This window comes from Zalophus californianus, chromosome 1 (genome assembly GCF_009762305.2).
Source record: "Zalophus californianus isolate mZalCal1 chromosome 1, mZalCal1.pri.v2, whole genome shotgun sequence".
In the NCBI taxonomy this organism is placed as follows: domain Eukaryota; kingdom Metazoa; phylum Chordata; class Mammalia; order Carnivora; family Otariidae; genus Zalophus; species Zalophus californianus.
This window is the reverse complement of record NC_045595.1, coordinates 14,896,705-14,915,357: the sequence shown is the minus strand read 5'-3', so window position 1 is coordinate 14,915,357 and position 18,653 is coordinate 14,896,705. Positions and strand designations below refer to the sequence as shown.

The 18,653-nt window shown below is 42.3% G+C and overlaps 3 protein-coding genes and 1 long non-coding RNA gene across 9 annotated transcripts in view; 1 reads left to right on the top strand and 3 right to left on the bottom strand.

The window, feature by feature from the left end:
* Positions 1-6,180, bottom strand: part of KIF15 (kinesin family member 15) — a 70,594-nt gene extending 64,414 nt beyond the window's left edge. Inside the window, exon 1 of the mRNA XM_027587906.2 lies at positions 6,067-6,180. Within this exon, the coding sequence (XP_027443707.1) occupies positions 6,067-6,085 (19 nt within the window). The 5' untranslated portion in view covers positions 6,086-6,180. The remainder of the gene's footprint in view (positions 1-6,066) is intronic.
* A 102-nt stretch (positions 6,181-6,282) lies between these two features.
* Positions 6,283-18,653, top strand: part of KIAA1143 (KIAA1143 ortholog) — a 23,582-nt gene continuing 11,211 nt past the window's right edge. For 3 of the 6 annotated variants that reach the window (XM_027583146.1, XM_027583142.1, XM_027583141.2), the window contains exons 1-3: positions 6,283-6,453; positions 10,875-11,019; positions 11,684-11,894. In XM_027583146.1, coding sequence (XP_027438947.1) covers positions 6,346-6,453; positions 10,875-11,019; positions 11,684-11,894 — 464 coding nt within the window. In that variant the 5' untranslated portion in view covers positions 6,283-6,345. Of the gene's footprint in view, positions 6,454-10,874; positions 11,020-11,683; positions 12,148-13,444; positions 14,018-14,060; positions 14,179-18,653 lie in introns of those variants that run through there. The other 3 variants (XM_027583143.2, XM_027583145.2, XM_027583147.1) reach the window with 3 other exon arrangements.
* ZNF501 (zinc finger protein 501) lies at positions 14,196-15,890 on the bottom strand. Its single transcript, XM_027583140.1, has one exon. It carries the CDS (start codon positions 15,009-15,011, stop codon positions 14,196-14,198), a length of 816 nt encoding a protein of 271 aa, XP_027438941.1. The 5' UTR covers positions 15,012-15,890.
* The window catches only part of LOC118357014, a 4,312-nt gene continuing 1,973 nt past the window's right edge, over positions 16,315-18,653 (bottom strand). The window contains exons 2-3 of the long non-coding RNA XR_004820098.1: positions 18,409-18,483; positions 16,315-16,369 (exon numbers count right to left, since the gene is read on the bottom strand). This is a non-coding gene — a long non-coding RNA (uncharacterized LOC118357014). The remainder of the gene's footprint in view (positions 16,370-18,408; positions 18,484-18,653) is intronic.

The window sequence follows — 18,653 nt, the reverse complement described above, 5'->3', positions numbered from 1 at the left end:
TGCGGGGCTCGATCCCAGGACCCTGGGATCATGACCTGAGCTGAAGGCAGACACTTAACGACTGAGCCACACAGGCGCCCCTCAATATAAAATTTCTTGACTTTGATCACTGCAATGTGATTAACCAACAGAATACACCTATTCATAGAAATTACTCACTGAAGTATTTCGTGGTAAAGGTACCCATTTTACTCTCAAATGGCTCATAAAAAATACTATGTATACACACACACAATCGGGAGGATAAGGGAAGAGGGAGAGAGAATGATAAAGCAGATGTGGCAAAATGGAGAGTGGTTAATATGGGTAAAGGGTATTATGCAAGAATTCTTTGTACTACTCTCACAATTTTTCTATCACTTTAAATTATAGCAAAATTAAAAGCTATTAAAATAAGGATATGTGTGTATCATAGCAAGTCACTTCTCTCTTCAAAACTCTGCAGTGGTTGTCCATCTCAATGAGAGTAAAAGGTAAAGTTCTTACAACACCCTACAGGAAACTACAGGATCTAGTGCCCCTGCCTCCCCCTGTGACCACCTCCACAACTCCTTGGAGTGTGGAGTAATTTCCTATTACACTCCTTGTTCCACTACAACCAAACTAGATTCCCTGTTATTTCTAGAACAAGTCACACTTCGGGACCTTTACGCATGCTATACCTTCTGCCTAGAACACTTCTTCGGGCATTCACTTAAGTATTGTCTTCTCAATAAGGCATTCCATGACGTCACATTATGGGAAACACCAGCTTATCTCCCCACCCACCCACCTGTCTATCACTCTAACTCCTTTCCTTGGCCTTTCCCTCAAAAGACTTACTGCCATCATAATATATATTAATTTACTCTCTTTCTCTTCCAAATTAACTGTAAAGCATTGTCTAGAGCAGTGCCTGACAAACAGTGAACACTCAGTAAATATCTTTGAATGAACTAAGACATCAGTAAAAAAAAAAAACTTAATTTCTATTCTTTCTATTGTTTATTTCTATTCTTCATTTCATAGCACAGAAACTCAAAGTAAATTTTCACCACAGAACAACTGTTCTGGAAACTACCCTTTCCATACCCTCAAGCAAATGAACATCTGTGAAGTGGAAAATAGACCAGACTACCCAGTTCCCCACCTGCCCTTCACAGTTTCTACAAGAGTTGGCAGCAAAGAAACAGTCCCTCTGTACCTTTATCAAAAAGAAAAAAAAAAATGAGAATGCCATAATACGAAAGGAAGGCTTTCACGTTAGGAAAGCTGAAGTCTGATCCTTATGAAGAACTGGGGAAAGAGGAAAACGAAGACTAGAATAGGTGATGTGAGCAGGAGTCACATACCCGGACAGCAGAAAAGGTAAGCAAAAGATACAAAGGCATAGGTCAGGCAAGTATTCAGACAGTTTGGGAGGTTGTAGGGGGAGGCAGTTCAAAACAGGCAGCCGCACCTCAGAAATCTAAAGGCAGTGTACCATGCTATGGGGCGCCTGGGTGGCTCGGTCGGTTAAGCGTCTGCTTTTGGCTCAGGTGGTCTCAGGTCCTGGATGGAGCCCTGAGTCAGGCTCCCTGCTCAGCGGGGAGTCTGCTTCTCCTTCTGCCTCTGCCCCTTCCCCCAGCTCGTGTTCGCTCTCTCTCTCTCTCAGAAATAAACGAAAAGATCCTTAGAAGTTAAAAAAAAAAATAAAGGCAGTGTACCACACTAAAAGCAGGCACCCTTTAATTCTATACAAATGATGAATAAGTCATCTCTTTATCACTACTATGGTATGAATGTTTTTGTCTCCCCAGAATTCATATGGTGAAATCCAAACCCCCAGGGTGGGGGCCCCTGGTAAGTGATTAGGTATTGAAGTCAGGGCCCTCGTGATTGACACTGGTGTCCTTATAAAAGACACCCTAGGCAGCTCTTCCCTTCCACCATATGAGTTTGTAGCAAAAAGAGAGCCTCAGTGAGGAAGTGGGCCCTCACCAGACACCAAATATGCAGACACCATGATATTAGACTTTCCAGATTCCAGAACTGTGAGAAATAAATGTCCACTGTTTAAAAGTCACCAGTTTGTTATTTTTGTCAGAGCAGCCCAGACTAAGACAACTATCATCTACAACAACCATGAATCCTCAAGATGACAGCAGAAGACACATTTTTACATCAGTTTTTTTTTTAACCACTTAAAATTGAAAGGTTCAAGCCACCATACATGTTAACGTTAGTAATACAATCAGGATTTGAGGTGCTAGGCAGGAGCATACTGGGGAAAAAAATGACCCTACCCTAAATTGTAGTTTTGGCCCTTCCTCATGCCAATAGACTGATTTTAAACTTGTTTCTTTTTGTGCTTCCTCAGATACAGATTTTTTCTTTTTTCTGTCCTGGAATAAAACTGAATTTATTACAGTAAGGCTTTCCTTACTAGGACAGTCTAGAACTAAAGGACTAATTTACTTCAGACCAACCCTCCTGCCTGAAAGCAACTAGAAAAGCAGAAAAAGTATAAAAAACATCTACTTGGAGGCACTGGAGACCTGCCAAGGCAGTGAGCAAATACGGAGCCAAAACCCAAGAGAGGACGGAAGTCCAGAGGTGTGAGCACAGCATCTGAGGCTGCTCTTTCCTAGGAGGAGATTACTGATTCTGCAAGCTGCAGCTAAGAGGCTGAGATTTTGAGCAGAGTTTTGAATAGACTCACAGATTAGAGGAGCAAAATTTGGGGTTCAGTGCCCTATTGAACGTCCACGCTTTCAAATGGGAGGCTGAAAGGCCACTCCCTATGTGTAAAGATGGAACCAGAAATAGGCCCAGACAGAGACTGGATTTACTGTCATCTTACGTAACCAGGAAACTGGGAAAAAACACGCAACAAGTTTCAGACACTGGACAAGAGACAGCACAGTAAAGTGACCCTGAGAGCAGGAAACAAAGGCAGTGAGCCCTTTAATTGCTCCAGCTCAACTGCCTAGAGTTTCAAGTCTGAAGTGTAGGGAGGGGAGTCCATATAGCCTCTGGTGGCCCAGTCGAGTAGAGAAGATGCTGGATGAACAGCTGTTACAACTTTTCTGTACACCTAAAATTACTCCAAAATGAAATGTTTACTAAAGAAAAGAAAAAAGCCGGAGCGCCTGGGTGGCTCAGTCGTTAAGCGTCTGCCTTCAGCTCAGGTCATGGTCCCAGGGTCCTGGGATCAAGCCCCGCACTGGGCTCTCTGCTCGGCGGGAGGCCTGCTTCTCCCTCTCCCATTCCCCCTGCTTGTGTTCCCTCTTTCGCTGTGTCTCTCTCTGTCAAATAAAATCTTTAAAGAAAAAAGCCAAGTTAGTAAGCCAATAGTGAGATAAAGTGAAACAAAAAATTACACAGGTAGATAGTTCTGGCATTAAGCCTAATTCAGTTCTGAGGCAACGTTGTCACTGAGAAATGCTGCCATGTGAACCCAGGCATTCAGGATCCAGAGCGCACATTCTTAACCACCTCAGTGCACTATATCTTAAGCAACGTTTAAACAGAATATAAAAATTTGGGGGCGTCTGGGTGGCTCAGTCAGTTAAGCATCTGCCTTCGGCTCAGGTCATGATCCCAGAGTCCTGGGATCAAGTCCCACGCCGGGCTCCCTGATCAGCGGGAAGCCTGCTTCTCCTTTTCCTCCCCGCTCATGCTCTCTCTCTCTCATTATCTCTGTGGCGATCTCTGTCTCTCCTCTCTCTCAAATAAAATCTTTTAAAATAAATAAACAGAATATAAAAATTTATCACATGGCTGCCATCAAAGGTTGACACAACAAGGGTCCTTCATAGGCACTCACTAAAATTCTTTTAGCTCTGAGGTCCTCAAGGCATCTACCTTAAAATATGTTGAAGAATATTTACAGCAGCTTTATTCATAATAGCCCACCTAGAAACCCAAATGTACATCAAAAGAATAAACAAATTGTGGCATACTGACAGGATGGAACACTAAATGGCAATGTAAAAGAATTAACTGCTGCCACAGACAACAGATAAACAGTGCTCAGACATAATGTTCACTAAACAGCCAGAACAAAAAGAATAAATATTGTACCATTTACATGAAGTTCAAAGATAGGCAAAACTAGTCAATGGTGATAGAAATCAGTGTAGCTGTTAACTACACTGTAGTTAACAGTGTAGTTGTTACCTAGGAAGGATCACAGGGAACTTTCTGGGGCATAGGAACCATTCTTTCTTGATCTTGGTGGCAGTGACAAGTGTATTCTTTTAAGATTTTATTTATTTATTCATGAGAGAGAGAGAGAGAAGCAGAGGGAGAAGCAGGCTCCCTGCTGAGCAGGAAGCCTGATGCGGGACTCGATCCCAGGACCCTGGGATCATGACCTAAGCCGAAGGCAGACGCTTAACCATCTGAGCCACCCAGGCGCCCGACAAGTGTATTCTTATGTAAAAATTTATCGCATAGTAGTCTTAAGATTTGTGTCCTTTGCTGTGTATATATTAATCCTCAACAAAACAGTACATCTTTTTTAAAAGGGTCTTCCTGCTGTAAAACAAATAAACAAACCCATAAGATACTTTATTCTGCAGTCCAAATAAATACCTATGGATCATTTGACCAAATATGATTAAGTTCAGAAAGGGAATCTTGAACTCAGTTTCATTGGGACTGTACTTCACATTCTCATTTCTCTGATTTCAGTCAGCAACCCATGTTACTAACGGTGTCACAAAAAATAACCTTCATCGGCACAAAAGTTGTGGACGGCACTGAGTGAGTTCCCCAATTCATGCTCCAGATCGCTGGACTGCAGGGAATGCAAGCAGCACTTACTTACCTGGGATGTCATCAACCTCAAGGTTGCTAACAGACTACAAGGAACAGAAGAGTTCCCCATGGAAATCACCATTTTCACACAGGGGAGTTGTCAATATCCTTGTTCCCATCACTTCTAGAAAGTGATGTACATAGACAGGACAGAGTCCTTTAATAGACATACGTCACTTTCCATTATGTAAGCAGATGCTCTAATTATATCACAGGTATCAACTGTCTTGTTTGAGTCCAGATTTACAGAACAAATACTGTGGTTGTGCAGGAAGCCCAACGAACATTTCAGTCCAAAAACGTACCAATTTGTGTGCTACTATTCCCTGAATCCCGAAAAAATGGCGAGAGAAGAGAAACATTTTAGACGGAAAAAGAGCACAATGAGTAGGCAGTGAAGGGTGTGATGACCTAGAAAGTTCAGGAAACAACAAAGACATCAGAAGACAATTACAATTGACAGCTTGAAGGATTAACGTTGTTGGAAGTCTCGTCAAAGCCCAAAACTTCAGTTTCACCAGTCTTCTAACATAGGCCTCTCCTCATTGCCATTTATACCATTCACCGAGATCTATCGAATTAGCTCAAAATCAGCTTTAAAAAACAAGACTCCTTAAAGGATTAGGCAATGTTAAGAGATGGGGCACGTACACAAGAACGGCAAAGGACCAAGAAATTAGTGAAAATTGGAGGGTTTAACAAAAGCAAAAACTGGCAGTGCTCCTCTCCAAGAAAACAGGAAGAAACCGAACGGGTCCCCTTGAGACGAAAATAGGTATTTGTGATAACCCAGGGCTTATCTAAAGAGATTCTACAGCAGGCCCTCCAGAACAGAAAAACGTGCTTGGAACATGAGTAAGTTCTCCCCTTCAGGATAGTGATGTGAAAATATGCAGAAGGTGGTAAGAGTCAGAAGGAGGTGAGAACCTCAGGTAAGGGTACGTAGAGGCAGCCCCAGTCGCAGAACAGAGAACCGGAAGGAAGAAACCAGCAGGTGGCTGGGCGCCAAGCTCCTGGAGGATTGGGCTCTCCGGTTCACTGCTCAGCCCAAGCGCCTAGAACTGTGCCTGGCTCGTGGCGCAGGCCCAATACACAGATAGAAGGGAAGACAGCTGTTCCAGCCGCGTATTGTCTGTTTGAGGGACAGAGAGGTCCCAAACGCCCGGCGCCGCTCAGTCCACTCCTGCCCTTCACGCCCAGCCGGGAACCCTAGGCGGGGGGCCGTCCTTCACTCCTGTATTTGGGGGCGGGGACGGGGTCACGAAGCCGGGGCTCCTTACTTACTTTTGCAGCCGGGCGCCATGGCGCCCTCACCCCTGGATCCCAAAACCAATGCAGAGGATACCCCCACCTCCAACCGCGCGACGCGCCGGGATTCCAGACGCTCAAGATGGCCGCAAATTTGAATTTGGCGCTCGGGTCGGACGTTGACGTCAGCAAGGAGGCCGCCATGTTGCCCGGCCTCTGGCTAGGGGGCGGGGCTACGTGACGTCACGAGTAGGCGCCGTCGCCAATGTACCATCTCCAGGCGGCCGCGGTAACTTGTTTTTCCCCGGAGCAGCTATGAGCAAGCGAAACCAGGTTTCGTACGTGCGGCCAGCCGAACCGGCGTTCTTGGCTCGCTTCAAGGAACAGGTCGGCTACAGGGAAGGGCCTACCGTGGAAACCAAGGTGAGCCCAGGCCAGTCGCGTTACCTCAGAAACGCGGGCTACCCTAACACTTCCGGCTTCTGCCTTGGAGGGCAGGCACTGACAGGTCCCCTCTCTCACCTGCGCCCAGTCGGGAATCTGGATGGGCCTCAGCCCCCAGGCTGGTCCTCTTCAAACAACTACAGCTGCGTATGCCCAGGAAGCTATTTGTCGTTTTTCGTAGTGCTGTTATGTTCTTGAAAATGACTTGACGCCGATAAAGCGCTTCGTCTTTGGTAGATGGTTAAGAAAGATCACTTTCCTCTCTCGTTTTATTTGCTTATCCCAAAACCTATAGTTAGCAGGATGAGTGGTAGCTTAGCCCCGTTTTCCAGATAAAGAAACTGAGGCCACTTGATCAAATGGCCTGATGTCCTAGGCCTGGAGTCTGGAGCATTTTTGGAAGAATGCCCTAGATCTATTTTTATGCTTTGTTGTTTACCGCTCCCCCCACCCCGCAAAAAAAGCATGTTTAAGAATATCCTGGATCTAAATAGAAGAGGAGCTTCGGGAAGGAACAACACCTGAATAGTTTAGAGATGAGAATCAGTGGGAATCAGTCTGAGCCCTCCCAGGGGCTAACTGGGGCACTGAGTGAGTTCCCCAATTCATGCTCCAGATCGCTGGACTGCTAGGAATGCAAGAGAGAGACCTGCCCTACTTCTTTCAATAGGAAGAGACTGTTATGCTTAGGGATTGTGTGGAGAAATAAAGACTTCATTTAGCACTCTATGTCTAGTACTTTCACTAATACCCACTCCTCAAGTCACTTAGAGTTTAGGAAAAGAAACAAGATTGACTTGGGTGAAATTACTGAATCCAGTGTGTATGTGCTAAATCCAGGCATTGTGCCAGGCTGTTAAAGGACAAAGGGATGGATCTCCAAAATACCATATTCTTTTATAACCTTTCTGCCTACCTGATCTCTGCCTTCACAGGTTACACCTCTGTGAACCTCTTCAAAACTCCTCCAATGACTTTTCCTCTGTTTTTCTATTCACTTTGTCCATATCTGAGATATTCATCATTTTGCATTGCAACTACTTGCTCTCCTGTGTATCACCAGCACTAAATCAAACTCTCTAAGTTATTATCTTAATCTTTCTGTATTTTCCCAGCACCTGGCACAGTGCCTGGCACCAGCTAGTAAGGTGACCCATTTGTATTGACTGTGCTTATCAGGCAAGGCTTCATGGACAAAGGGATACTTAGAATCTTGAGCATGGGTAGGACAGCAGGTAGAGATGGAAAGAAAGGTGGATAAAGGTGTAAAGATGGTGAGTCAACGGGGCGCCTGGCTGGCTCAGTCAGTGGAACACGTGACTCTTCATCGCAGGGTTGTAGGTTCGAGCTCCACATCGGGTGTTAGAGATTGCTTAAAAACAAAATCTTAAAAAGAAAAAAAAAAAGATGATGAGTCATGGACTGTGTGTAGAGGTGATTGAGGAATTGTGGGAGGGGAGGCCACATGGCCCGTTCAGTAGGCAACAAGGAGCCATTTTTGGTTAGAGATAACATGATCAGGGAGTGACGGATTCCCCCAGGACCAAAAACAGTGATAATGACAAAGAGGATGAGATTTGAGGAAAGAGACATGGATTTAGTAATGAGAATATGAGACCTAATTTTATAGTTTGCTTGAGGTCCTTGTGATGATCATGTGTACATAATTAACACCTTGAAGATTCTAGCATGGAATGCTGTTTTAGGAGAACTTGGGGTGGGGACAGCCGCTTTCCCAGTTCATACCAATGATTTAGACTGACTGACTTAATTAAGAGACTTCCACAGAGGGATACCCCATGTTTCTGTGTTTGAGAAACCAACTGCACTCTTAATCAGGTTGGCAGTATAACCATCATTCTAGTGATGTATTAACAAAAAGAAGTGTTTCATGGGAAATCATTATATAATTGAGCTACATTACCTTATTCACCTTCTTGAGAGTTAATTCAGGAGTGGCTTTGAGCAGCCACTGTTTCTTTGACTGTTTCTTATTTTCCAGGCAGTTGTCTAAACAAAAAGAATCAGAATTAATGATTCTCAAGCTATTGAGCACCAGGAATTTTTTTTTTTTAAGATTTTATTTTTCAGTAGTCTCTACACCCATTGTGGGGCTTGAACTCAACAATCAAGAGTCACATGCTCGGGGTGCCTGGGTGGCTCAGTTGGTTAAACCGCTGCCTTCAGCTCAGGTCATGATCCCAGGGTCCTGGGATCGAGCCCCACATCGGGCTCCTTGCTCATGCAGGAAGCCTGCTTCTCCCTCTGCCTGCCACTCCCCCTGCTTGTGTTCTCTCCCTCTCTCTCTCTCTCTCTCTCTCGCTATCTCTCTGTGTGTGTCAAATAAATAAATAAAATCTTAAAAAAAAAAAAAGAGTCACATGCTCTACAACCAACTGAGCCAGCCAGGCGCCCCAGGAATTATTTTATTTTATTTCACTTTCCCATATCCTTGGTGAAAAATAATTACCTACTAGTTTGTGGTCACTTACTGGAATCTTTGTCTTACTGGGAAAAAAATAGGCAAAACTAATGAGTAGTCAGTGAACTAACATGGATATTATTAAAGAGCATGCACTTGTGTCAAGTGATTAAGACAAAATGAATGAATGTGCCTGTGAGTGACTTGCCAGCCAGGGCTTTAGGTAGTTCATTTTTCATCCTATTAGTCATTCATGAGTGGATCAACAGATACTCCTTGAATCCCTGATGTTTGCCAAGCTCTGTGCCTCTAGATACAGAGATGAAACACATAGTACCTCAAAGGAGCTACCTAGTGGAACCAGATAGAAAAATATGGATAACTCAGTATGGCGCATGCTCCCTATGAGCTATGCACGGTGTGAGAAAGAAGATGAGGCTACATTAGGAAAGTACTTCTGAAGAATCTAAGTCTTAGAAGGCAGCTAGAGTAGGTGTGGACGGGGGGCAGTGGAGCTTTCTAGGCACTGGGAACTTGTTCAGAGACAAGGGAGGTGAAGGAGCTAATATGTTCATGGATATGCAATCCTCCAACCTGGCTGGAGTCCAGAGGTCATGAGTATGGTATAGGATAAAGCTGTGTTCATGGGCCAGATCCTGGAGTGCTCTCTTGCCGTGTTTGGGAGACAAGGAAGGCTCTGTGAGAGGTGGAATAACAAGTTATTTGAATAATGTGTGGTGGGTATACTGCCTTTCAACCCAACAATTCCACTTCCAGGAATTTATCTGACATATGAGTTCACAAAAGTGAACAAAAACAAGTACGTGGTAGAAAAAGGTAAACAAAAATATGTGCATAGTGGAAAAAAAACTAGAAACAACCAGAATTTTTTACAGGGTTTTGGCCAAATAAACCATGAGATGACCACATATATACTTAAATACTAGGCAGTGATTTTTAAAATAGATAATTCCAGGGACGACTGTGTGGCTCAGTCGGGGTTAAGCATCTCCCTTCGGCTCAGGTCATGATCCCAAGGTCCTGGGATCGAGTCCTGTGTCGGGCTCCGTGCTCAGCAGGGAGTCTGCTTCTCCCTCTGCCTGCCGCTCCCCCTGCTTGTGTGCTGTCTCTCTCTCTCTCTCTGACAAATAAAATCCTTAAACAAAATCTTTAAAATAGATAATTCCATATTAATAGACAATTCCAAGGTATTATACAAAGATATTTTTTGAGTAAAAAAGTTGGAGAGGGACTTTTATGGTATCTAACATTTTTTGAAACTCTGAATCAACTGGCCAAAGGCTACCACTTGTTACATGTATATGCTGAATACATGGTTTGTGTTGGTGTTCTCTGTACTTTTTTATGTTTGGGAACTTTCGTAAAGAAAAGAAAGCAAGTCACATAGTACGATGTACAGTATCCTGTTTGTATACAGAATGGTTTCTATACTTCCATGTTTTTATACACTTAGAAAACAGCTGATAGGATGCCCACAAAACTGAAGCCATTGGAAGGGAGGAGAGATCATCAGAAGTGGGAGAAAGACTACCTTTTACTTGCTGCTTTCTGTACTTTGGGGTTGATTATTTTTTTTTGTCAGGCTTTGAGAGGCGATGGAAGTGAAAACAGTCGATGAAGAACAGAGAGAACGGATGCGGTTCAGCACGCCCTGAGGAGGCTGGGCATGCTGGCAGTCCATGAAGCAGAGGCCCCTGACCCTGGGAACTGCAGACTGCGGTCCTACTGAGAAGGATATTAATCCTTTTGGGTCTGCACTGCAGGGTAACTGGCAGGTAGACCTCTTACCGGGTGTGGCAAGGTTAGGCCCTTAAGAGTTACTTGAAAATTCTTTGCCAAATATATTTAGTGAATCAAGTTACCCTTGTCACTTAGTCATCACAGTGTCTCACAGAGACAGCAGTTGTATTTGGTTCAAGGTCAGCAGCCTCCATATTGTGTTTGTGTTTTCTCCCAGAGAATCCAGCCTCAGCTCCCAGATGAAGATGGTGATCACAGTGACAAAGAAGATGAACAGCCCCAAGTGGTGGTTTTAAAAAAGGGAGACCTGTCAGTTGAAGAAGTCATGAAAATTAAAGCAGAAATAAAGGCTGCCAAAGCAGGTATGTCTGAAAGTAATCTGGTTTTTCTAACAGTGTAGGGAGCCTGGAATATGAAATTGTCTTATGTAATAGTATGGTATGTTTGAAGGAGACAATCCTAGGTTCAAACTTTGGTTTTAACACGCACCAGATACGTGATCTTGAACAAGTCATTTCACATCCCAGCCTCAGCTACCTCATCAGTCAGTGGGGACTATAATGGTACCTACCTTACCTGGTTGTTATGAGGATTAAGTGCAAATTTAAATAAAAACATCCTGTTAAAAAAAAAATAGGTGGTTAGTTTTACAAATTAGTCAACAGAGTGTATTTAATCAGTACCTGAAACGTGACATGCTACATGGTATAGTTTTCATTTTTCCTGAACATTTATTACATTGCTTTGAGGAAAAATCCTGGAGTTCCAAACAATCACTTTTCATAATACTTAAAAATACAGCGTGACTGTAATTATTTGGGGACTGGCAATATGATGGAGTACTTCAGGAAGTGAGCGTTTTTTAAGGGACTACATGTCCTGTGGGTGTAGCTAGAAACAGTGGAGAAGACCAGACTGAATTGACTTAGAACATTGTTCATTATCATCTGAGATGTTCTTGCCATTTGAGTCTCTAATAAAAACAAAATAACGAGAAAAAGTTCTTTAACTTTGTTTTTGCTGCAGATGAAGAACCAGCTATAGTTGATGGAAGAATCATGTATCGAAAACCAGTCAAACGTTCCTCGGATGAAAAATATTCCGGTTTAACAGCAAGCTCAAAAAAGAGGAAGGCAAATGAAGATGAAATAAATAAGCAGGACTCAGTTAAAAAGAACTCACAAAAGCAAATCAAAAACAGTTGCCTCCTTTCTTTTGACAATGAAGATGAAACTGAGTAAGTGTAAATATTTTGGACTTAGTCATGCTTATGAGTATGTGGGATGTTTTTTACAGTGACACTTTTTTTTTCCTATTTAAAGATAATACAAGTTCATTATAGAAAATTCAGAAAAAATTTAGTATGATAAAAATTGTATCTACCAATACCCCTTTGACATGAGGCTAACTCTGTAGATATTAACTACTGTTAACATTTTGGAACTCCCACGTGTGGGGTATTTTTTAAACAAAATTGAGATTATATTGCATATGTTTTCTGTCCTGCTTTTCACATGACATTATATTCTGAGCATTTTTCCAGATCAGTAAAATTCAAAAATTTAACATAATTGCTACAGAGGATTTTGTCATTAAACAGATCTTCATTAGCAGAAGCCCACTTTGGAGGAAGATGATAATGTGCCTATTTAAGAATAGTTCCCCAGCTCCTGCTAAAGGTAGCCATATAACAATTCTGGCAATTTTAGAGATAAAAGTGGATCTTGTACAAGTGAGCTTCTAATAAAAGGGATCTTAATAGAAGAGAGGATCTAATGTATAACATGGAGACTGTAGTTAATAACACTATAAAAAAAGAGAGATACAAGTAGAAGTCTGCTTAATAAAGCTACCAGGCGTTTGATACAAGAAAGCAGATCTGGCAAGCACGAACCTTTGTCCTTCTCGCTACATCCTGCTACATCCAGGAGCACATACATGAAACCTAGGAGTATTGGAGCCATTTTTTGGCCTAAGGAAGGCAGATCCTTTCTCTGGGTGGTACAGTGGAAAGATTCAAGGCACTTGGATCCTAATAGCATGCCTCGAGGAGCTGCTGCACCAGCCACGGGCTGCCAACCTCTGGACTTGTTACACGAGAATAAACCAAAAGTTGTTGGTCAGTAGTACCACTTGCTGACACTTGAGAATTCAATGTCTCCTGCCCTCCTTTTCCCTTAAGAGGCCCCCGTTAGTGTTGTGCTCTAGAATTTGTCAACCTTAAAAATAAAAGTCAATTATTTTACCAGTATAATGAGTATATTTGAGAATAGTAGACAATTGCAATTCAGGACATACAACCTACTACAAAACCGTAGACAAGTCAGGAGGGGACTGCTCTTTTACAGAGGAAAGGGGGAATTTGTGGAGTTGTTGTTATAAACTAAATGTCCATTGGAGTACACTGAGAGTTTGAAACGTAATGGCTTTTCATTGGCTGAGTTGTGACGGGCTCATTGGCCGGGCTATTGCCAGGCAAGGAGACAATCTTCCTTCTTCCTGCTGGAGGTTAGTAAAGTAGGCTTCTTGTTAGGAATGCAAGGTATGGCTCTTTCTGTTGGTTCTGCAAAGGGCTGCAAGGTGTCGTATGTGTGAGCTCCTCCCTCTGGCCTCCCAACTCTATTTTAAGTGAAATTTTCTTTATTTAGTTACAAATTCCAAACAAGTACAGCCACATACTAATCAACGTACTTATGTTCTCTTCTATTTCCACCCCTCTTTATTCTCATGTAACTTCTCCTCACCAACCCCCTCCCCGCTTCTCCCCACAACACAAACACACAAAAGTCCTACAACACAAGTTTTTATTTAGTGTCAGCAAGGCTTCCTTTTCATGGAAAAGAGAGGTCTAGAGCTTGAAGTGAAGATCCAACAGTGGGAGGTATCAAAATCTAAAAAAGCTCTTCAGGGTACCCAGAAGTACACTTCACAATGTCCACTCAAATCCCAATAATTTCTTTTTTCTCTGATTAAATCTGAATTTTCTCAAGGATAAACTGGTCTTAAATTGTGTTCTATTTAAATCTACTTTCTGATGTAATGTCTTTCAGACATTTACTTTCTGTAGATTAAGCATGAAATCAGCCCAATTTCAAGAATGTTTAAAAAAAAGTTCCTAAAAAACACATTGAGAACTAAAAACTAATGCTGAACTTAGCTTGTTTTCAGTAGCTAGATTTATATACGTTTGGAATATCTATAACTCAAAACCAATTAATGGCAGTTATTTATTACATACAACTTACTTTATTTTCAAGACAACCCTAGTAAGTATCCTCATTATTCTTCTGAGGAGGATGGGGAAAACAGGCTGAGAGAGGATCCGGTCTTACTCCCATTAAGTGGCAGAGAAGTCCCCAAACTCAAGACTATCTAGTTCTGAGTCGATTTTCTTAACTTTCAGGACACATTGCATCTTGCTCAACATACAGAACATTTGTCCCAGCTGAAGACTGAGTCTTAAACTCCTAAGAATTTTGGAGAGGGGGGGAAATGGCACTTTCATACAAATCTTTCCACGCTGGTTATATCCCAAGTTTTATTCTCCAGCATGAAGCCTCTGATGTCGAACAAGTGCTGAGCTGTGCCTGAAGGATTTCCCACATTCAACACATTCATAAGGTTTTTCTCCGGTATGAATTCTGTAATGTTCACTAAGGTGTGCTTGTTTGCGGAAAGTTTTTTCACACTCACTACACTTGTAAAGTTTCTCTCCAGTGTGAGTTCTCTCATGTTCAACAAGGGAGGAGTTCTGAGTGAAGGCTTTACCACATTCAGTACATGTGTAAGGCTTCTCTCCTGAATGAATTCTCTGATGCTGCATGAGGCATGCGCTCTGATTAAAGGCTTTCCCACATTCATTACACTTATAAGGTTTATCTCCAGAGTGACTTCTCTGGTGACGGGTAAGGCAAATGCTTTGACTAAAGGCTTTGCCACATTCAGCGCATTTATACGGTTTCTCTCCAGTATGAATTCGCAGGTGTTTGATAAGGGATGGACTCTGACAAAAGGCTTTGCCACATTCAGTGCACTTATAGGGTTTCTCTCCAGTATGAATTCTCAGATGCTGGACAAGGATTGCTTTTGTTTGAAAGGCTTTCTCGCATTCATTACATTTATAAGGTTTCTCTCCTGTGTGAATCCTCAAATGCTGAGTAAGATTTGACTGTTTACGGAAACAAGTTCCACATTCACTACATACATAGGGCTTCTCTCCTGTGTGAATCCTCTGATGCTGGGTAAGAGATGATCTCTGAGTAAAGAATTTCCCACATTCACTACACTTTGAAGATTTCTTCTGCATGTTAAGTCTCTGAGGGTTCATTTGCAGTGAAATCTGGCTGGAACTCATGCTGCCTGTAACACAAGGAATGTCTGTCCAATAGGTTCAGGTTTAGAGGAAACTCTCAAATTCATGACACTTAACAATGAACGTTCTCAAAGATGATTATGGTTACAGTAACTCTGTCCTAGGAAAGCTTTGGGTATATGTGTGCATGCACTGTTCCCTTGGGCATTCCTGCAGGATACCCCTTCTCTTCCTTCTTCAGCATGCGTCTTTACCTTCTCCAAACGCAAACCCAGATGACCAGGTTCTCTGACCCTGCACATCTTCCACAAGTCATTTAACACTGTTGCATCAGGCTTGGTCATCTTGTCTGGGGGGAAAAAAAAATCAAAAGGGAAAATGTCCTCTGTGCAGAACAGGGGACGTGCATTGTGGAATCTTGATTTTTATCCTCTTCTCAGTAATTGAGATAGATCGCAATGACCTGGAGAAAAGATTAGATAATAGGGAGAAGAGATTAAGTAGTGACACATATTGGGAAATCTATAAAATTCCCTATCGTGATTGATTCTGGAACACTTAAAGACTAAAAACGAATCCAGGTAATTTAGGATCATCCAGAGTGATAAATAGTAGAATGTGAAAGGGATAAGTATACCAATCTTGGGCAAATTAGTGTTAGGGAAAACTACCTACTTACCTACAGTCTCTACTACTCAAAAACTAGGTGAAGAGTATATTTCCTTAGGTTGCCTGTAAGCAATATATTGCTCGTGCTGCTTGAGAAAGTACAAGCTTCTATCATTCTTTAGAAATTAGAGTTTCTCTTTAGGATTTCAAAGGAGGGTTGCCTGGGTGGCTCAGTAGGTTAAGTGTCCAACTCTTGGTTTTATTTTTTATTATTTTTTTGAAGATTTTATTTATTTAATTGACAGAAAGAGATGGCGAGAGAGGGAACACAAGCAGGGGGAGTGGGAGAGGGAGAAGCAGGCTTCTCGCTGAGCAGGGAGCCTGATGCAGGGCTCGATCCCAGGACCCCGGAACCATGACCCGAGCCAAAGGCAGTCACCCAACCAACTGAGCCACCCAGGCACCCTGACTCTTGGTTTTAACTCAGGTCATGATCTAAGGGTCCTGGGATCAAGCCCCATGTTGGGCTCCCTCCCAGACCCCATAGAGGGAGTCTGCTTCAGATTCTCTCTCTCCCTCTGCCCCTCCCCCTGTCTCTAAAAATAAATAATTAAAAAAAAAGGTTATCCAGGCTGTAATTTTTACTAGGTCCATCACACCAATCCTTCCTATTCACTTACCTTGGTTAAGTGTCTTTTTGGACTTCTCTCTCCAAAACATTCAGCATCTGTAGCTCTCCCCTCTGCGTCCATCTGGAAGACCTTTAGGTTTGAAAACTAGAGCCCTGCTTACTGAAAGAAAGTAAGATATCATTGTTTTGTTTAGAGGAAAAATAGGATGGGGTGGTCCTTAGGGAAGAGATTCCCGTTGGACAGTAACTTGACTATAGCACCATGGTCCAGAATCTGGCCCTCACCTTTGACACTAATGAAGTGCTTCAGAATCTGATGTACACTATCAAATTCACAAAACAATGTACAAAACAGTCACCTTTCCTGATCTACAATGAAAAATTTATATGCTCAATGTCCGGCGGGTTGACACATTCTCTCCACTACAGAAAAAACTATATGGGAACCGTAATCATTGTCATCAGGACACTGCTTAGAACTGGAGAAAGAGAAATACTTAGATGATCTTGGTGGCATCAGACTTTGAAACCCTGATGCTCTGAAGAAGGGCACAGAGAATCTGAGAACAGATATTCAGGTGCCACACATCAGCAACATCTTCCCTGGATGGTGCTGGAGACACTGACACATTACACATGAATAGATCCTCACATTATAATATTTAGATAATACAGAAGGATATAGGATAAATTAGTCATTTTTTTATCACCATCCCACCCTACCCATACAAGCCCATTTCCTTCCCAGAGATTATCATTAAGTTTGGAGTATATTCACTCAGTCTTTTTTCCACATATTTTTATACATAGACCATTTGATTCTCTCTACATAAAATTGTTCTATAGGTTCTGTGTTTCACTAAAGAATGTGTCTTCAAGATCATTTCTTATTGGTACATATGGATCTACCCTGGCTAAGAGTTAGTTGGTATACACTGGTATCTCTGCACAAATTATGTATAGTCAGAGACTGATCTGATTGGACAGCACTGTACTGCACTGGTTGTTAAATATATTGAATATTTTTCCTGAATGCATCTATCTAATGTATAAACTTCCAGGATAGATATTTCTGTCTATAAAAATTAACGCCAGGAGCGCCTGGGTGGCTCAGTCGTTAAGCGTCTACCTTCGGCTCAGGTCATGATCCCGGGGTCCTGGGATCGAGCCCTGCATTGGGCTCCCTGCTCTGCGGGGAGCCTGCTTCTCCCTCTCCCACTCCCCCTGCTTGTGTTCCTTCTCTCTCTGTGTCTCTCTCTGCCAAATAAATAAATAAAATATTTAAAAAACAAAAAAAAACAAAAATTAACGCCAGGTGGTTTAAATAGCTAAACATAAAACCAAAACTCTAACCACGCTTTTATTTCCTTCACTTTTATTGTCTCAAAAAGTTTTTTTTTTAACCATACAAAGACTGCATACTCATTCTAAAAAACAGTCAGTTAGTCCACAAAGGAAATTACTTGAAATCCTACCACCCAGTGAAAATACAGTTGGTTTTTTGATGACCTTTTTTTCTAGGCATCTCTCAATGCATATACACATACACAGACACACACGTACATGTATTATGCATACATATTAAACTAGACTGAATTCTTCAGGCCATAAATGGTCACAATCTATTCATAGAGTTTCCATAGCCTAAAAATCCAGTTCATACAGTACTGTTCTTACTGAATTTAACAGATCCCCAAGCTCCATGTTGCCTTCTGATGCCCAGTAACAGTGAAGTTGCTCTTACTTAGGCTCTTGTTCCAAACAGAGCCAGGAGTGCATTCATATTCTCTGAGGAAACACTGAAATCACTTTTGCCATGGGTTGTCCAGTAATTTCCTACCAGTTTTCCACACCTGACGGCTACATCATTAGGCATTAGAGTTAGCAGTTCAGTGACCAGCTACCAGGTAACTGCACAGGGGGTAGCTATTCTTGCTACAGTTTAAGTACATGTGATATAAAATTAGTACATTCTCTGATCTGTCCTATAGCCAATTATTCTGTTGCCTGCTTCCACAATGGGCCACACTCACTCTGATTTTAATAAGGTGGGACTATTTTTGGGTGGTTCTGTGTTTTCAGTCTGCAGGGTTTAGGTGTAGTGGTCACTGGTGGGTCCCACTGTAAGTCTGCCACCACTTCAGAATGAGCACCCCCGTAAGAACCCATCCTAGGCGCTCTAGTTAGATTTACACTTACCCAGAGATAAGCTGTGAGGAACACAAGCGACACTGGTTTGTCTCCTGGGGGCTTCTCTCGAGGAAGGGCAGGAATCTGAGGCATGGAGGGAGGAGAAAAAAAAGCACCCATAAATTGTCAGCCTACTTCCTATTCTGAATTCAGAGGAACTCAGAAATAGCCAATCCCTAACCAAATAACTATTTTAAGTCTGAATGAAGAATATCATTATTTTCTTAAAAGAGTATCACCCATGGGGCGCCTGG

Coding starts and splice junctions, on each gene's coding strand:
- ZNF501 (XM_027583140.1), bottom strand. CDS start 15,011: ATGAGTTCCAGCCAGATTTCACTGCAAATGAACCCTCAGAGACTTAAC.